Source organism: Bombus pyrosoma, linkage group LG14 (assembly GCF_014825855.1).
Source record: "Bombus pyrosoma isolate SC7728 linkage group LG14, ASM1482585v1, whole genome shotgun sequence".
Taxonomy (NCBI): domain Eukaryota; kingdom Metazoa; phylum Arthropoda; class Insecta; order Hymenoptera; family Apidae; genus Bombus; species Bombus pyrosoma.
Window position 1 is genome coordinate 3315653 of NC_057783.1, and position 18790 is coordinate 3334442.

General features: G+C 35.5%; 1 protein-coding gene across 16 annotated transcripts in view; it reads right to left on the reverse strand.

The window, feature by feature from the left end:
* Positions 1 to 18790, reverse strand: part of LOC122574658 (potassium voltage-gated channel subfamily H member 6) — a 147119-nt gene that overhangs the window by 10990 nt on the left and 117339 nt on the right. For 12 of the 16 annotated variants that reach the window (XM_043742496.1, XM_043742499.1, XM_043742487.1 and 9 more), the window contains 12 exons: positions 16620 to 16863; positions 15649 to 15830; positions 13804 to 13824; positions 5270 to 5424; positions 4754 to 4874; positions 4478 to 4598; positions 4083 to 4392; positions 3596 to 3932; positions 3059 to 3243; positions 2846 to 2970; positions 810 to 905; positions 301 to 441 (listed from right to left, as the gene is read on the reverse strand). In XM_043742496.1, coding sequence (XP_043598431.1) covers positions 301 to 441; positions 810 to 905; positions 2846 to 2970; positions 3059 to 3243; positions 3596 to 3932; positions 4083 to 4392; positions 4478 to 4598; positions 4754 to 4874; positions 5270 to 5424; positions 13804 to 13824; positions 15649 to 15830; positions 16620 to 16863 — 2038 coding nt within the window. The remainder of the gene's footprint in view (positions 1 to 300; positions 442 to 809; positions 906 to 2845; positions 2971 to 3058; positions 3244 to 3595; positions 3933 to 4082; positions 4393 to 4477; positions 4599 to 4753; positions 4875 to 5269; positions 5425 to 13803; positions 13825 to 15648; positions 15831 to 16619; positions 16864 to 18790) is intronic. The other 4 variants (XM_043742489.1, XM_043742493.1, XM_043742498.1 and 1 more) reach the window with 4 other exon arrangements.

Sequence of the window (18790 nt, forward strand, 5' to 3'; positions counted from 1 at the left end):
AATTTTGTAAAAGTGTCATCTGCGTTTATATGTAAAAAGTTCGTATATATTGGTGCGATGTAAATGTCTCTATGATAAATTTAATATTTCGAGATTCATAGATAAAATTTCAATTTAGTTTAAGGGGCACCTTTTTATGCGACCTCTTCAATATCTATTTTTCATTTCTCAGCAATTTTCGGAAAAGTCTCCTCACGTACATGACAAACACATATGATTCACGAGCAAAGGTGACACATTCGATTGTGATACAATACACAAACGACGGGGAATGAAACATGGAAACACAATTCCACGCACCATGAGATTGTGGATGTTGCGGTGGCGATGGCGTGGTATAATGACTGGATGTCGTCGAGGTTGGATGCACAGCGTTTTGGCTGAGGCAGCTTTCACCGGCGGCTGAGCTTCTCCGTGTTGGTTTCGTCAATGGCGTGGTCACTGGATAAACCCAGGCACAGAAGTATCAGTACCACGATCCGGGAAGTCAGACATGAGCCTTCCTAATCTCTAAAAGTGCCTCTTATCTCCAAAGAAAAGAAGGGAACCAGAAGGAGGAGACAGATAGGCAGAGAGCCACAGAAGAAGAGAGAAAGAAAAAAACTGAGAAAGAGCGAGAGAAAAAAAGAGGTCGACAACTCTTGTATATAAATTATGTTATTTTCCAGGGACTTAATTGCAATTGTGTCCCAGTTTCTTCAGCATTGGTTCATCGCCAGCTGATTATTGCGAGATAAACATTGTGTGTCTGTTCCGTTGCGACGATTTAGAAAAACTTGGCCAGTCTACTCCGCCAAATGGATACTTACTCTGCTTGGCAAGGTAATCGTGACTCGTCAGTGGTTGAAGATGGATCTTGTGCTGACGTAGGTCCGGTATGCTGCGCTTGAGATGGGTTAGCATGCCTGAACAACCAGGTTTCAAGGTGTTAACGAACTCGGGAATCAAATGCAAACGCAAAGCTTATAAACGCTGCACGCTTAACCCAAACGCCTCTGATTTGCTTAGCTCGAGATGTGATGAGACGAGCTCGATTGATCATAAAAATAAACTAAAATGTTTTAAATAAAAATATTGTAGAATACGACTTTTAAGATTTTAGAATTTTCTGGAATAGAAATGTTCTAGAATATAATTTTAGAATGTTTAAAGTAAAAGTATCTTAGAAAATAATTTTAGAACAATTTGAAGACAAAATATTTTACAAAATTTTCCCTCGTCAAGCTCATCTCTTCTATCGAAGAAAAGGATAATTCTTTTTTATTTTAATCTAGATTTCACATCGTATTCTATTTACCTTAAATATTAATCATAAAAGAAATATCGCTTCGTAAAACGAAGGAAAAAAGATAATACTGGCGATCTTGAAATCTTAAAAATCTATATTTTGAGTACTTCCACTCCCAGAGAATTCTCTAAAATATATACAAAAATGTTGTATGGTTACAAAATTGTTATGTATATACATGATATGAATATGAACAAAATTATAATTTTGGAGACTTCAAGATCACATTGCAGATCATACTACGTCGATCAAAGCGATTGGGCTAAGGGGATGTTTTAGCGGACAGAAAAACAGGGAAAGGTAGAAAGAAAGGAGGAAATATGTCGGTCGAGTAAAGCTCGTGATAAAATGATATATGCTACAGAGACGAGATCTTAGAAAAAAAAGTGTCTATGGTGGAATGAAGATCTTTATGAGACACGAACTAGTAGCAATTGAATCAAGATGAATCTGATTGAAACTGTAATTTGACGATCGTGAAGTGGAAAGGGGGACAGATTTGTAATTTTCAAGAAAGTTTCTATTTTTCATTAGCAAGATTTTATCTAATACAGAGTGAAATTGATGTACGAAAAATTTGCTACTTTAATATTTTATAATTAAACTGCGGATACTTATGACGAGAATATACAAGGATGTGTACTTAAAGATATATAAAATATCAAAAGTACTACGTTTTATTTAAGTTTCGATACTGTTCTTTGCATAAACATTCGCAGTCTATAACAATTCGGCATCCACAAGGTTTCTTTAAAACTTTCATATTTACGGATTAGTTTCATAGAATTTCTAATAAAAGAATGAATTTACTAACGATAAATTAGAGGAAAAGATCTTAAAAATACTAATAAGCTCTTTCAGCAGAATTTTCTTTCTCTCAACACAGTTACTATTCGTGATTAAAGCAAGTGAAAAAAAGTGGGTGAAAATTGCACAATTTCCAATCAAGTGTTAGTAAAAATGAAAAATCCACATCCCACCGCTTCCACTCCAGGACTACTGTATAGTTGGAGGCAACTGCGATTACTGCACTCTGCTATATAAGATTCGGAATTACCTTTCCACAACAACGTTGTTAACCGGTCCGGCAAAATCGGTTCTCTTCGGAGATTCTAAGCGGTCCAAACTCGTGTAACGAGTAATAAGTATATAAGATAAATAAAGGAATAAAGGGGCAAGCTGAGCTTCTCAATAAATATATACAACGTTCCGAGAAGTATCTATATCTCTCAAAATATACTTTTTAAATGATAAGCGATAATCGATGTGGCGGGTGTTTGCGAAGCAATGATTCAAAAGTACTTTCCTGAATCATAAGGATCTTCCAACGACCACATGTATAGCAAACGTTCGAAACCGAGTAAATCGTAACAGAAGTCCTTACTCGAATACGTATTAAGAATATTCTATTTATCGTGCAGAGAACAACATTCCTCAGACAGTAAGTAGAGGCAAACAAGAGAAAGAGAGTTACAGAGAAAGAGTATTACTCCACTCCGATGGGGAAAAATGGAGTAAAAGAGAATCGATCGACCGAATACACGCGATTTTTCTCACCGGTTATGGAGTTCAATGTGGAGCTTCTTTGCTTTGGCTCGTCGAACTCTAGGTTCAATGGTGTCACGTCTTGGCCGGCTTTGTCGGTACTGAACTCCAGAATTCCATGACCACTCCCCTTGTCGCTGTTTTTGATAGCAACGAAGAAATATATGAGTTTGAGCGAGAGAAAGCATTTATTTGTTTGTGTGGTTTTGATTGAAAAATTCTTACTAGTCTTCCTGATCACCCTGTAAAGAGTCTTGTCGACCAGTAGGGATAAGATTGGTGCCAGGACCACCGGGTCCTCGACGGTATCTTGGTGGACGGAAAGCGAATCTCCTAGCGTCGATATCGACGTCCGTTGGAGTACTGACAGGAAACCTTGCTGATATTGGATCGACACCAGCCTGTTCCTCCTGTAAATTAACACGAAATTTCATTAACTCTTCTAAGCATGAAGTAAATACAAAATTCTGTTCTTGTATTTTACACATTATTAATGAATAAGGAAGAATAGAATATTAGCGATTATAAACGCTGAGTCGGTGTTTGACACTGATCAGCGCACACGTGCACAGTTTGCGTTAGGTCAGGGCAGAGCTGCGACAAAGACGGACATAATAAAAGATTAAAAATTAATCTTCCATTTAAATTATAGTATCTCAGGATAGGCAAGGGATATCGAGTTAAACTAAAAAGCATTTTAAAAGGGAAGTTTCCCTCATCCATTACCAATTATGAATAAAAGGATATGTAAATAATACGTACATCTCTCAGATTAAAAGTGATCTCGAGATTCTGGCTAAAGTGATTGGAGAACTCCGGATAAAGAGCCAAAACGTCGAGTAAATCGTCCCTGTGTATCTTGTGCAGGTCACAGTACGTCAACGCACGCACGTTGCAAGACGCTTTGCCGACGGTCGGATATATGCAAGGATTCTCCCCGAATATGTCGTCCTTGGCCAGGATTGCCATCACAACGTCGCCCTTCAATATCTCTATGCTGCCGCGCGATATGAAGTACAGGGACGTTAACACGTCTCCTCGATGAACTAACGTATCACCGGGTGGTGCGTGTGTCGTTTTAAATTTCAATGATAACGCCCTAATTAAAAAAAAGGAAGAAAATATTAATCAATTAATTTTTCCATTTTGTTAAACATCTAGCTAGCTATATGTATACCCTTGGTGAAAAAAATATTAATACATTAATTAAGACATTAATAGTGTTTCAAAAGATATCTGGCTTATGTACCTTAAACAACCAGGACTGGCACCCTCGAAGGCTCTACAGTTGTTTAAAAGATTTCTATTCAAATGAAGACAGATGTCCGCCTGAAGGCACTCGGGGAATCCTTTTAGAACGCTGTTCATGTCGATTCCGTTCGTGTACGTCCAAGCATGTTGAAAGTACTCTTCCAACCGTTGACGAAGCGGATTAGGGATCTGATGGAACTTGATGAACTCTCGAACTCGAAGCATTTGCGTATGGTATCTCGCTGTACCGCTGTAAAGCCTCTGAATGATCGCTGAGACGTTACCGAAGATACTGGCATACATCAAAGCTGGAACAAAGTATAACCGAGTTAATTCGTCGTACATACATTAGTCACCAATTGAAACGATTACATCATTCTGATCGATACTTACATCCGATTAGCATAACGATTATAGTAAATATCTTCTCGGCATCCGTGTTTGGAGCCACGTTTCCAAAGCCCACTGATGTCAAACTACTAAAGGTGAAATATAGTGCTGTGATATAGCGGCTCTAAAAATGGACAGAGGTAAGAGCTTTAGTCGAAACGATTGATGAAGAACTATTTTCGATTCTAGAATAACAAACGAGCGTTCGGGTCGTTTCGCGTGACAATAGATTAGCCACGAAACGACGTTAAAAAGTTACAGTTTGATGAGTTTATTCACCCTTATACTCGGCCCTCCGGTGTTGTTGTGAAAATAAAACTGATGCGTGTCGTTGGCCAGAATATCGAGCCAACCGACTTTGCTCTTCAGCGTTGGTCTCTCCGCGTTTCCTATGGCGTACCTTCAACAAAACGATTCTATCTTTATCATTTTATCTCCATTTGAATCCATTACAAATTTAGAAATAATACTTCCTTAGCTACAAAATTAATTTCTTTCACAAATTCTTTTCTTCAACTCTTAAAAGAAAAGAAAAACGTGATACATTTCATTTTCCAGTCAACCTTCCGACTTTAATATCATTTTATGAATAAAAAAAGTATTTTGATATGACATAAATAATAAAATGACATTTCACTGCATCTAGAAAAAAATTGTGAAAGGTATACAAAAAAATAATTGACTGTTGAAAGCTAAAAAATGCGACATATCGTGTTCTTCGTTTGTAGTCTTCAGACATAATAATACATTTAAACACATTTTTAAATATCTCAAATTTTTTAACGGGAAACTCACCATATACACGCCATCCAATGGGCACTTAGAGCGAAGGTGCCCATCAAAAGGAGTAAAACCGCAGCTCCATATTCGCTATACCTGTCGATTTTCCTGGCTACTCTGACGAGTCGCAGAAGACGAGCAGTCTTCAATAGTCCTATCAAGGTGGTCGTCTGTAAAGAACACGTCACACTTTGTCGATCTCACGCTCGGCCGTACGACACTCTTGGTTCTGTGCTCGAGTTTTCCGTCGAAGCTAAAGTGAACTGACTTTGGCCATCAATCGAACATCAGCCACGAAGGATACCAATTTCATGATAATTTCATTACGAACGTTTCAATAGGATTGCGTTTGGAATTTCACCCAATTCTTTCAAACGTGATTACGTTTAATGCTGGATAGTAAATTTTTCTTTTTATTCTATAGCATCTTTGAAGAACGAATTCGTATCGCTACAAGAAATAGAATAAATTAATAAATGAATGATAAATTAATGTGAATAAATTAATTTTGTACATAGACTGAGAAGAACACTGAACAATATAGCACATAAATAGAAATCTGTTTCACTCTTTTTAAGTATTATACGTAACCAACCTGTGAATGTTTACATAATTTATTTCTAATTATCACGTTTTCATAATTTATTACTAATTATCACGATAAGTATTTTATTTTGGCCCTTTTATATATTTTTGTAGGTTATGTTTTGCAGTCTTAAATTTATAACAATTGTTTTAACTCAAATATTTTCTATAATTTTGCCCATTATGTATATTTTATACATTCTTGTATACATAAATTTTCCATGTATCATAAATATAAAAACATTCGCAGTCTGCTTGCATATTTCATATTTTAGATACACTATCTTGGTTGAATGCAGTGACCCGATAAAAAATGTAACGCTAGATAGAAACGTAATAAATAATTGATCTGACCTGGATATACAGACGTTCTGGACTAACAATAAGCATTCCACGTAATCAGGTTTTTATCGAACGGTCTTCCCTTGGTTGCAACAACGCCAAAGTCAGTTTGACAGTCTGAGTTATGGGTTTAACCGTAGTTCTTACGAGAAATCTCTAGTACGCCGACTGTCGTCCTCGAGTTCGATCGATCGAAACGTCGGTCTCTTTTAGGTCAGCCAGAAGCTTTGCAACACTTAATATCCTCTTTTCACTTTTCAGGAATATTTAATCTTCGTAAGAAAAAAAGAGTGAAATAAAGAAAAAAAAATGTTTTCTTCGTTTCAATTTAATCTTTCATTTAGACAAAAAGAAATTAGAACCTGCATTTTTATATGTGTCAAAGAGGCGAAGAAAAAGGAAATTGCAGAAATTTTAACTGGCTTTCGAGCAGATAGTCTCGTCCATTGCATTCCCAAGGCAATTTCAACAGAAATGGTTACCCTCAACTTCATAAACTTTTACTATTGAAGTACCTACGTTCAATTGAATATCACTTTATGTGTAAATTTCTTATGATGGAGACAAAAAGAAACGAAAATGGTAGGCGTAGTACTTACTAACTGTAATATCCACTCGAAACACACCGTGGCTAATACAACAAGGAGCGAAGGAATACATTTTATAAGGATGCTATAGATGTTATAGCGAAGTATATAACTGAAGCAATAATTACAGTTTCGTATAAATCACTAATATGCCATTAACCGCTTCGCTACCACAGGCGAGATATTCCGTATGTTTTTTTTTTTATTATGGCGAAAGTTGTAATTACAGAAAAATAGACTCGTGGGATATTTCGTGGCATCGTATGAACAACATTGTACATGGCGAGATATCTCGTCCATGGCTGCGAAGCGGACCGAAAGTTAGGAAATATGTACAAAATGAAGATAAGAGAAGTATCTTGCATGATTACAGCTAATCTATCAAAGTTTTCAGAGCTGACAAACTTCTTCATTTATTCCATTTGGATTATTCTTTATATTTTGAGTAAGTATACCTTGGGGATTCGATATTTTGAAAGTTCAGTGATTTATAGATCTGTTGATCTGGGAATTTGGTACATTGGAAACTCAGTAATTAATGGATTTGCTAATTTGGGAATTCGATCATTTATGGGCGACACTGTGATTAATTAACGATTCATAGATTTATCATAACACCTTTTGCAATTTGGGGAGTAATTCTATAATTTGCGGATTCGATGCGATGGGAATTTGATAATTTATAGATTTGTCAATTTAAAAATTTGATAATTTAAATACACCATAATATTAATAATTAACAATTCGCGAAGTAGCGCTTTCTGATGCATTGAAATTAGATATTTAATTTGGAAATACGATGATCTAGAATTTTATTATCAAAAGATTGTGAATACCGGTGAATATATTTTATTACATATAGAAAACATTCACAGTTTCGAAAAAATTATTCAAATTGTCTGTAACAATACAAAATTTCCCGCTTATGGGTATTTCTTGTATTATTTATTATTAATGACGATAAAAGATAATTTATACGAAACCTGTGATTATTGTTTTACTTTTTCTCTCCTCTCTTATACGCGTCAATCAATACAAATGTATGTATATACCAAACATTTCGATCGATCGAGATCGACATCGCGAATCATTGATCATTTTCCACGATCAAGATTCAACATCGCCAACAGTCAGTCGTAAGGATCGTTGTAAGTAGCATTATGCATTCACAATCATATATCGTTACAAACATTCTGCTCAACACAGGCTCAGTAAATACTCATGCTTTCTCTTCGATGGAATTTCTTACCTGTCGTTGGTTCGAGATTCGATTAGCCGCATCGAAGAAAAAAGATCGTTCGATCGAACGATAATTCGTTAACGATTCTATCATGCAAAAGTCGACTACGCTCCAACCAAAACTGAACCATTCGTCTAAATAACTTTGCTAACGAGTAATCTCGAACTTGGTACTTGGTTGCACGGGTTGCTCGGCGATAGTTACGCTATTTTAATCAATGTAGTAATAAACAAATTAATTCACATTCTGAAGCAATTATACAGGGTATCTTGAATTTTTTTAGTCCAATTTTTTATTATACGCATTATCGGTGCCAAACTGTATGAGCATAATCTACAGGTGAAAACAAAATGACGTTTTTTTTTTTGCTGCAAATATTGTGTTACAAAGTTAGAAGCAAATATCGATCGTATTCTGAAACATGTACGCGTATGGCAATATATTCTGTATTATAGAATAATAGGAAGGTTGATTATATTTATTTTGTATATATTGCATAGTCGTGATTGATTTAAAATTAACAATTAAAGCTTAAATTGTCATATCAGACTTCATGCAGCAGCCAGCATATAAACGTAAATATTTTGACAATAAATACAAGTATTTTTAATAATTTGCATGTATTTTACAAATACAAATATTACGATATAAATATCTTAAACGGTAGAATCAGTATACTTCGATTACATAAAACGTTATGGTACAATCAATAGACTCGTATTACACAAACTACGCTTTACAAATATTTGTCTCTCCAAAAATTCAGGTAAATAGACTTCCCCACTATATACCGCCTATTTCTTTAAAATTTTCACCTGTAAATTATGTTCCAACAATTTAGCCAAAAAGGCAATAGATAAAAATCATTCTGTACATCCTTCGAACCATTTCCTCATTTTTTTCTTTCTTTTATAAGCGATCGAAAAATCGTCATGCTCGTGCCGCAATCATACTAGAGTTTTGGTCGAACGGAAACAGAATGATGGATGGCAATGCGATATTTTATTATCTCTGGTTTTGCTTGGATGGCCACGGTGCTTTGAAGACTCGGTCGCGATTTATGGCCTGGGACGAGCTAAGCGATATATCGGCCAGAGATGAGAAAGTTGGCCGTCTTTTATCCGGCCTCGGGATTACCAAGAATATCCGAGGACGTTTGATAGCAACGATTGATAATACGAGAAATGTTATTACGATGTACACGCGAACCGGTGCATCAAAGGAAGCATCGTGGAAGCTTCGAATACACAACGTGTTCCATCTTATTGCCTAACGCGATCTTATCTCACTTCTGAAACGACTTCAACGTCGTGGATGCTTGCTGACTTCCAGATAAACTATTGTCGAGTAATTAGTACCTTGAATTGTTGGAATAACGTTGGGTAATCAAATATCTGAATGATCGATAGTATGTTTGCAGTCGTTAAAGGATAGACGACTAATGGCCTGGATAGAGTATGGAGGTTTATGATTACAGTAAGATATGATTGTTTGAGTCGTCTAAACAATTGACAATTCCTGAATAGAATGTGGCATTTCTAAAAACTTTGCTATTTAAAAGTTTACTTATTCAATAATTTCTAGATTCGGCATTTGAAAAATTCATAGATCTATTAACTTGAGAACTCAGTACTTTAACACTTCAGCAATCCTTTGTTAATTTGAGGATTCGATGATCTATCATAATTCGGATAATTTGAATATTATAGAATTTCTAACTTTAATTTAGTAGTTATTAGAAGTGCAACAGATTTATTGATATGGGAATTAGTTAAAGTCAATATACGATATCATGATTAATCGTCAATTCATAGATTTAATTCCCTCTAGACTCCAATATTACAAGCTTCCACGAAACTTTACGATATGATCCACATGTGGGTCGCTCAGAAGCCGTATTGATCAAATGCATAAGAGAATGATCATCATTGTATACACTATTTTTTCAAATTTTCTTCGAAATTCCTAATTATTTATGCTATCTTCTTGCAATAAATGTATTTATAAAAATAAGACTTCTTTATCGAGATGTTAATTAAGCCTGGATGATGTGAAGAAATTGATACTTTAATAAAAAATGTAATTAACAATTTAACAAAAATTTGACTTTTGAAAGACTGATACTTCGATAGGTGTATGATATTGGATGAAATAAATTTAAATACCAGAACCTTCGAATATACGGTGATCAACCAAGTGCCAGCAGCCAAAGAGAAAGAAAAGATTTCTACATCTTGCCGTGTAAATATCTCCTAGCAACCCGCCGATCGTTATACAAGGCATATTATACGTAAGTAGAAAGAAGACGAAGCGTTCAAGCGACAGAAAACACACATGATCATTTATCGTGTACAAAATATATCCAGATGTACAATTATAATAAAACATGATACAACAAGGAATATGAGTTCTCGTCTTTTTTGTATTAAAAGCGTAAAATACAAAACAGATTTATTAAGAACATCGAATGAGGAAATTACTTTAAATGGTAATAATACTTATACACACAAAAATTATCATATTAGGCCGGGCTTGTACGACTTTCTTTATGTAGCTTGCAACAGAAGCGCAATTAATAAAAATGGTAGAGAAAAGCTCGACAACGTAAAAATAGAAGATCAACAGAGAGAATTGATTAATGGATAATCCAGAGAGAAAAAACGCCAAAAGCTTACATACGATCGTTACAAAATCCCGCTGAAAAATCTTTCGATTTCGGGATGTGTTCGTTGTGTTACTGTGTGATCCTCTGGGTCTTTCGCGTGTTTCTATGCGTTTGTGTATGTGTTATATATCACTTTATTTATGTATATGTGCGTGTATTCCGTATACGTGTGAATTTTTTCTTAGAAACCGTCTATCTTTAATTTCTTATTTCGTATTTCTTTTTAGACTATGCTATATGGTCTAGGGGTAGTAAATCACGATTCTCAGTTACGATTTGATCAGAAGACGAGCATGTATTTGGTTATATTTTGGTATCCTAGAAGAACCGAACAATTACTTAGCACATCACAAATGTGTTCGAACACTTGCAGAAACCTTATGAATGTATTATGATTAATATTAAATATAATGATACAGGACTATCATAAACATATTGGTAAAATTTGAGACAAACCTGGAAATGTATATAGAAGTTAGAAAATATTTGCAAATGTACATTCTGTAGATACCGCAAAAGTACTTAGACAGTCAATTATTCGTTAGATAAATAAACTTCAATATTTAATGCCAGCATATTTAACATTTATCATACGCTTAGCATAACTATTTTTTATTAATATATATTTGCAATAAACATTTTATAACTTCTATATACATTTCCAGATTGATTTCAAGTTTCACCAATATAATCGTGATACCCGTACCTCGTTATAGTGGTAACAGAATTTCAAAATCCTTTGTATAGATATAAGAGTTTACTATCGTATGGTAGAGCGTCATATACTTTCGTGAACCATTGTATGTACATGATTATACGGTTATACGTAAAAGTACTGTCAAGAGTACTCTGAACCATATGTATCGTGTGGCCGTTTATTGGTATCAGTGAATTTTGGAACAATCGATTTGACTGCGAGAGATCGATTTTCTTTGGCATTATTCTTTACGAGCTATCATTTCTATTTCGACACTGTTTCTTTTACATCGTTACACTGGGGGACGGTCGAAACACTTGTAAGTAAGCACGGTAATTCTGCAACCCCGAAGCACAAATTTAGTTAAAAGGTGCAGTCACAGAATAATAGTTAAAACAATTCGTTATAGTACTTACTATACTACTTGATAATCTACACGATACATGACAATGATACATCAAATAGTCCAGAGAAGATGATTGAACAGATAATATTGAATATAATATTGAATATAATACACAATTAAACGCTTGAAGTTTCACATTTTCAATATTTTCGATATGATGAGATATTTGATATTTTAACTAAATATTTGTTTACCCTATAGTTTTACTAAAGTTTTTCTCGATATTGTGAATTATTGCAAATATTTTATCAGGGAACGCGGAGTATTTTAATTACTATGAAATTAACAATTGAGGTTTTCCGCAACTGCACCTTGTATCCTTAAAAAAAAAAAAAAAAAATAAAGAAAGAGACAGAGGGAGAGAGAGAAAGAGAGAGAGAGAGAGAACAGAAAAACAGAGAAGCTGAAGTGCAACAGATATAAACGAGATAAAACGTACAAACGTTCCCTGCAGGGTATTAGAAACGTTCGAAAATAACGAGGATCTTTTAGCAAGCTCTCTTGATTCCTTTTGTTAGCCAGCCATTTCTCTAATCTCATTTCATGTTTGATCAGGCTTGAATAGCTCCGGTATACAGTATCATCTAATTCGTGCCACAATATGTATACAACACAATTGAGGCAGATCACAATCGATGAATGGATGTTCGAATTATTTCGATTAAATCGACCATCGATATTTTTGGTAAAAAAAAGAGGAAAAACAGGGGAAAAATTCGTTGGTCCACTAACTACAGAAAACACTCTCTAACTATTTGCATTATTCTCAACAAGTATTGATACCCAGATAAAGTCTCTACGATACTATGTGAAAAAAGGGGAAAGTGAGAAAAGGAATAATAACGACAAAAGATCGAGAGAAAAATTGGATGAAGTGAAAAAAATGAAAAATCGATCGTTTTACGTTGTAACGTAGGATCAATATTTGTTAGGAATAATTCATCTAAAACTATCAACTACCTAATCAGGATATATTATGTGTATATATATATATATATAATATGTGAGTGTATATATATATACAATGCAATAATTTTATGAAACATTGATTATGAAAATATCTTTCATCTTTTTTTGCGCTTCATTCATACTTCGTACTATCGGTAAAAAAATATATATTTTACAGAAATGTTTGTATACTCGTAAGGATATGCTAAGCTCAAAAAAAAAGGTAACAAAAACAAGTAACTCTGAAAGCTACGGTTTTATACTTTGATGCAAATCGATTCTCCTACCAAGAGATCGTACGTGAATACATAATTATCACTGATCATTATCGTTATCCTTATTATTATTATTATTTACAGTATCGCTTTTTCATTGCAAAATACTTTACTGTGAACATGCAGACGCTCCCTCAAGGTTCATCGTCGAGAAATTTTTCACGCCGCAGAGGACGGGAGCAAGTCGATCGACATTTCTCGTTTTCTTTCTACGATTATACCGAGGCAAACGAATGCTTCCAAAAATCTGGAAACAAGATTTCATCACCGATTACTCTCTTTCTCTCTCTGTCTAACATGACTAACTTAAACTATGGTAAAAATGAATTTAACTCTTTTTCCTTCCTTTTGTTTCCTCTTTTTTTTTTACTTTCTTTAATGTCGATCGACTTCGCTCTAACTTCCTTGATAAATCGTGGGGTTGCAGTTGGTCGAACTTTCTTCTTGTATGGTTCTTGTGTGTAAATTGATCGTGATTCATGTACATGTATATGTGTGTATGTCGTGTGTGTATGTACGTGTACAAGATGGACACACACGTGTACACGTTAAGATCGTGGAAGTCGATGGCGGAACATCGAGAACAAAATGGGTTTGATTGTATAGAAAAAAATTCTGTGCAAGAAAAAATATCAGACGTGTTTCTTATTTGCGTTTGGTGAATCTTTAATCATTAGTGTGTAAAAAAAAACGTGTGTAAATCGAAACCTGCGTTTGTATTAAAGAAAACAACAACAAAGGAGAAAAGGGAAAAGAAACGTCAGCCTGTGAGTAATTTTTCTGTGTGTATGTGTGTCAACTAACCTCGTCCTTGTCCAAGCCGAGCTACGGAAACGTTAAACTGAGGTTAAAATTCGTTCATGATTTCGTGATTTAATTTGTTGTATTTTATTCTTTTTTTCTGTTAAAAAAACAGAGTAGGAAAGTAACAGAAAGGGACTACATTTTTTCATTTGATCTTTCCTTCTATTTTTTCGGAAAAAAATTACTGAGACAATGGGAATTAATTTAATCGATACATTCGTAAAAAAATTCACATTTTCTCTCTTCGAAGATCTTGGAAAAAGAAAAATTGTTCGACGTATTTTATTCGATTTTTGCCGAGACATAAAACTCTCGCTACTTTCTCCTAGATTGATTTCAACTTACGCAAAGTGCTCGTGAAATAAACTCTCCTGCACGCGCAATTAAAATTACACTGCCCTACATTTGCTCCTCCACCAAGAAACACAGGGAAGAAAGGGGTCATATAGATTACTCGCAGGTGCATCATTATTTTTCTATATTTCTCTTTTTTTTTTTAACGTGCTCGATTTTGCGTTTTGAATCGTTTCCTCTTTTTCTTTCGAACGAGCACCATGGGAAACAAAATGGGAAAAAAGATTATCTTGCGTATAGGCATATGCTAATATCCTGTCACGGACGAGAGGCAAAGAAAAGACACGAGAAATCATGAGGAAACCAGAACAGAACGGTTCGAACGTAAAACGATAAAAAATTGAATCGAGAAAAACTGAAACGGTGGAAAATAAAAGAAAATAATAAGACACGGGACAAAGAATACAGAAGAGAAATCTTGACAAGGAACTGACAATAAAAATCTAACATTTCGACAATCAGAGCAGAAATCTTCACAGCGAGAGAACTAAACTTACTTACACATGTATAGATCAAGTGTGTATGCATACGTGTGTGTACAGGTACAAACTCAATTAAATGCTATCATTACAAATTTATCTTTTTCTTTCTTATATTTTTCTTATATTACAAAAAAAGGAAAAAAGTATTTCCATGTTAAAACGCGAATGCCAATTTGTATCTTTCTTTCAAAGTTCAAATGAATTCGAATTTGATTGAGACGTATATTTTTCTGTTCGAGTAAACTTTCTTTCTTTTTTTTTTCTTTTTTATTTTCTCGATTCTTTCTCGATATTGTTTGATCTATATAACGTACGTGTACCATATGTGAAACTTGTGTGGAGTCGTTCCAGACAACGAGAATCCGTTAAAGTTCGTTCTCGTTTGCCGGTACGTACATTGTGTGCACATTTAATATACGTCGAATCGACTAACTTTCGACAAAGAAAAAAGAGAAATCATTCAACACCGAGAAACGTCGAAAAAAGGGAAAACGAACTAAGCACCAATCCGGTAAGACACACCTATGGGCACTTAACTTGGGCTCGGCATGTCATCCTAATCATATTTACGAGCTAACATCGACATTCTAGAAACTTCAGCCGAAAACCTGATCTTAACGTCAAATCACTTTTGTTTAAAATTTAACATTCTTGTTTGGAAAAATTTTGTTTCAATCGACGTTTCACATCTTGAGAACGCTCCAACGTCAAACAATATCCGAATGAATCATTTTCTGAGTTTTTCTGTGAATCTTATTACCATTCTTTCTTTTTAATTCTGCTACCACATAATTATCGTCAAACGTTTCATCAAAATTTGTCTTAGGTAACTGGGAAATTCTCTGAAACAGAAGTGCAATTACTTCGATATAATTGGAATTTTTTGAATCACCAGGTTAATGAAATTTCTTAGGGGGGATGGTCGATTGATAGGAAGTGATTTGACGATGATCAGATTCAGCCTGGAAAGAAGATTCTCAGAAAACGTGGAGCGTGCGACGAAACTTACCTCGTCAGTGTGAGAGCCAACGAGAAAAAGATCGAAGGGTATGGCGGCCACTAGGTCGATGATGAACCAACCCTTCAGGTAATGGACGGCTATCTTTGCAGGATGGGACACCACTTCATCGTTGCTATTCACGAAAGTCGTGCGAAAATTTATGATGATGTCCACTATGAAAGTGACGTCGACTGAAACATCAAACGTTTTGTCAAGAATAATAATTCGATTTAAGAAACAATAGTAAAAATTCTATCGCTTGATCTCGAGTCGGCAAAAAGATTCTTCTAAAGTAAATGGACAAGAAACAAAGCAAAAATTGGAAGATATATATATATATATATGCTAGAACGAATGTGCGTTACAACGAGGAATTTTTATTCATAAAATTTAGATGCTATAATAATCGCGATTTATTAATTTACACTCATTAAATGAAATTTACCATATAAATTAACTAGAAAAGGTTTGATATTATTTTTATTATGCTAACGATCTGAAACGAGTTATTCCTAAACGCATATATACACAGCAAATGCTGTAACAAAGTTCTACAATCGACCACATTCGTTGTAATAAATTCCACCATACTTTTCAAAAGTTACGACTCTCGCAGTGTTTCTATCTTTGAGATTATTAGGAAAACACACACGTATTCCGTAAACTCTGACCTTTTCTGAGTGTAACACAAATGCTATGAACTTTCTGGGCGCGCAGTGAAATAGGACTCTATTGGTCAGACAACGTAAATTCCGGCTTGTGTTAGGCCATGACTACAATGGATACGTATTCGAACGAACTGGCATTCTGACGAGCGAAACATCTAAAGACTGCATTGCATACACTCATAAAAAATCTATATATACATTTGATTGATTTTGGCATATGGAGTTTGTCAGAATGTCAATTCGTATCGAGTACGCATTCATTGTAACCGTAGCCTTACTTGTCCAATATCGATCATTGATTCCATGTCTCACCTATGAAGTCTATGATGACGATGGGATCGTCACTGTACTTTTTGTTCTTCCTGCTGTTGTAATCCGGATCCGACAGGACGAAGGCGGCGACGTACGGTGTAAATATAGCGGTATACAATACGAGCAGCAATATCACCCAGTCCCAGACCGCTTTGAAGGGTGAATAGTGTAATATGGTCCACTTGCCGATCCTAGGTGACTGTAATTTGTACTCTGGGAGGATATCGTTTCCAAGGGACAGCACCTGGAGCACATATTAACATATTGGGGAAGAATATATTCATCATTCGTTCCTCTTTTTCTTCACTTTCTTCTTAATGAAAAGAAACGGTCAATTTTCGTAGAACTGAGTTTTTCATCTCCTAATTTTCACTTGCAAAGTTATTCCTATGTTTCTTGCTGTTTTCTTAATTCAATAACTCATATGAATATTAAACAATAGAGGGGATTTAATTTCTAGAAATTATTGAATTAAGAAAACAGTTGTATTAAGAATTCAAGATGTAGGAGAAGAAATAGAAAATAATTCTTCTCTGGAATAAGAAAGACGAAAACTCGATACATTTTTATCTCTGTTCGATCCTCTTTCCTCGATCGTTCGATTATTTTTATTATTATAAGTCAAAAGGAAGTGCGGAGATTATTATTATTAGTTTTTAACATCGGTTCTTCTTAATTTACGATGTTTCGGCAGACTTTGCGCGAATTTGTTTTTGAAATGAAAATATCTTCGCCGAAAAACAGATTCGAAAAAGAAGAACGGGCGTCGATCGTTGGTTTATCAAACAATTGATAAAAATTCGATGGAGAAGGACATGGCAATGTTATTGCTATGTTTATAGGAGTTGAGAAAAACAAAACGTCCCGTGTTTGTTTCAATACCGCGTTATTTCTCATGCTGAATGGCCGAGCGAACAATATCAGAAACACCTTTGTCTCGTTCTATATTTTCAACTTTCCTTCCTTTCTGTCGAATAGCAATACGGCCAGAAAAGCGAAAAATAAACCACCCACGCTCGCTCTTTTCTATCACTTTGCGCCGTATCATTTTCCTTTTATTCAACAGAGTGGAAAGGAAGATTTGTTTCTACCCCGCAGTCCGACTCATTTAAGCGTCGTCGCGTTTTAACCTCGTTTCTCGACACGAAATCCATTAACAGAGAGCGTTCACGTACGAAAAATTTCGAATGCTTCGCTCGTTAGTAACGGGTTTCTCGAAAAAATGGTCAGAAAAAACGTAGAAAATAGGAATTCTATAGTATTAATTGATCTCTTCGTATGGACCACGATTCGGAGTGGTGACAATTAAAATAATCCCGCCGTTTATCGTGACAGTTGAGCTCAAATCCCGACGAAATCTGATTCAGCCAGCAGAGTAATCGTTTTAATAAAACCGAACGATTGGAGGAGTGGAAAATCTACGGCGAAGACGAAACGAATTTCTGATAAGGGATCATCTGCTACTGTTCGTCGGGGAAAGTTTCTGATCGCCGAAAAAGAAAAAGAAAAGAGATGAATAAGAAGAACCGTGATATGGAACACGCGGGGGACAGCTAACCTGCCTGGCACAGTAGCGTTTCGAGTTGCTAATTGGACTCTCTGCCATTTAAGCCGGCCTTTGTGGAGGTTCTACAACGAAACCACGGCCACCGATCGACCATAAGTAAACACTTGGCACACACTACGCTTCCCACTGACACACACCTGGCACACGTGCCCTTTCACCAGCGACCGGCGGAACTTATTACGCGAACCACAGGTAAATAAATTCACTCGTCGATGATCCACATTTCCTCCTACTGCTTCTGTGTGCGTGTCCTTATATAAGAAACAAATATCCAGCCTTTTTATTCCACGCTATAGAATAAAAAACAAGATATATATATGGGAATTGGTTCTCTCTGGATTGGTTCGTGTGCTTCCTGTTCTTCCGTATAGGTATCACGCCCTCGAGATCCTTGTCACCATCACGTTTTATCGAGCGCTTCCACGAGTTGAGCCGAGTCGGAAAAGCGGCGGTAAAACGACTGTCGATCCCAGTGAAAGCTCGACGACTCGAGGAACCGGGGATATCGATCCACTGGACGGAACGTTGCCCCAAATACCGGAATATCAGTTGTTTACAACGCGGAGAGGAAGAACCGGAAGAGTCCTAGTCGAGTGCTAGCCTC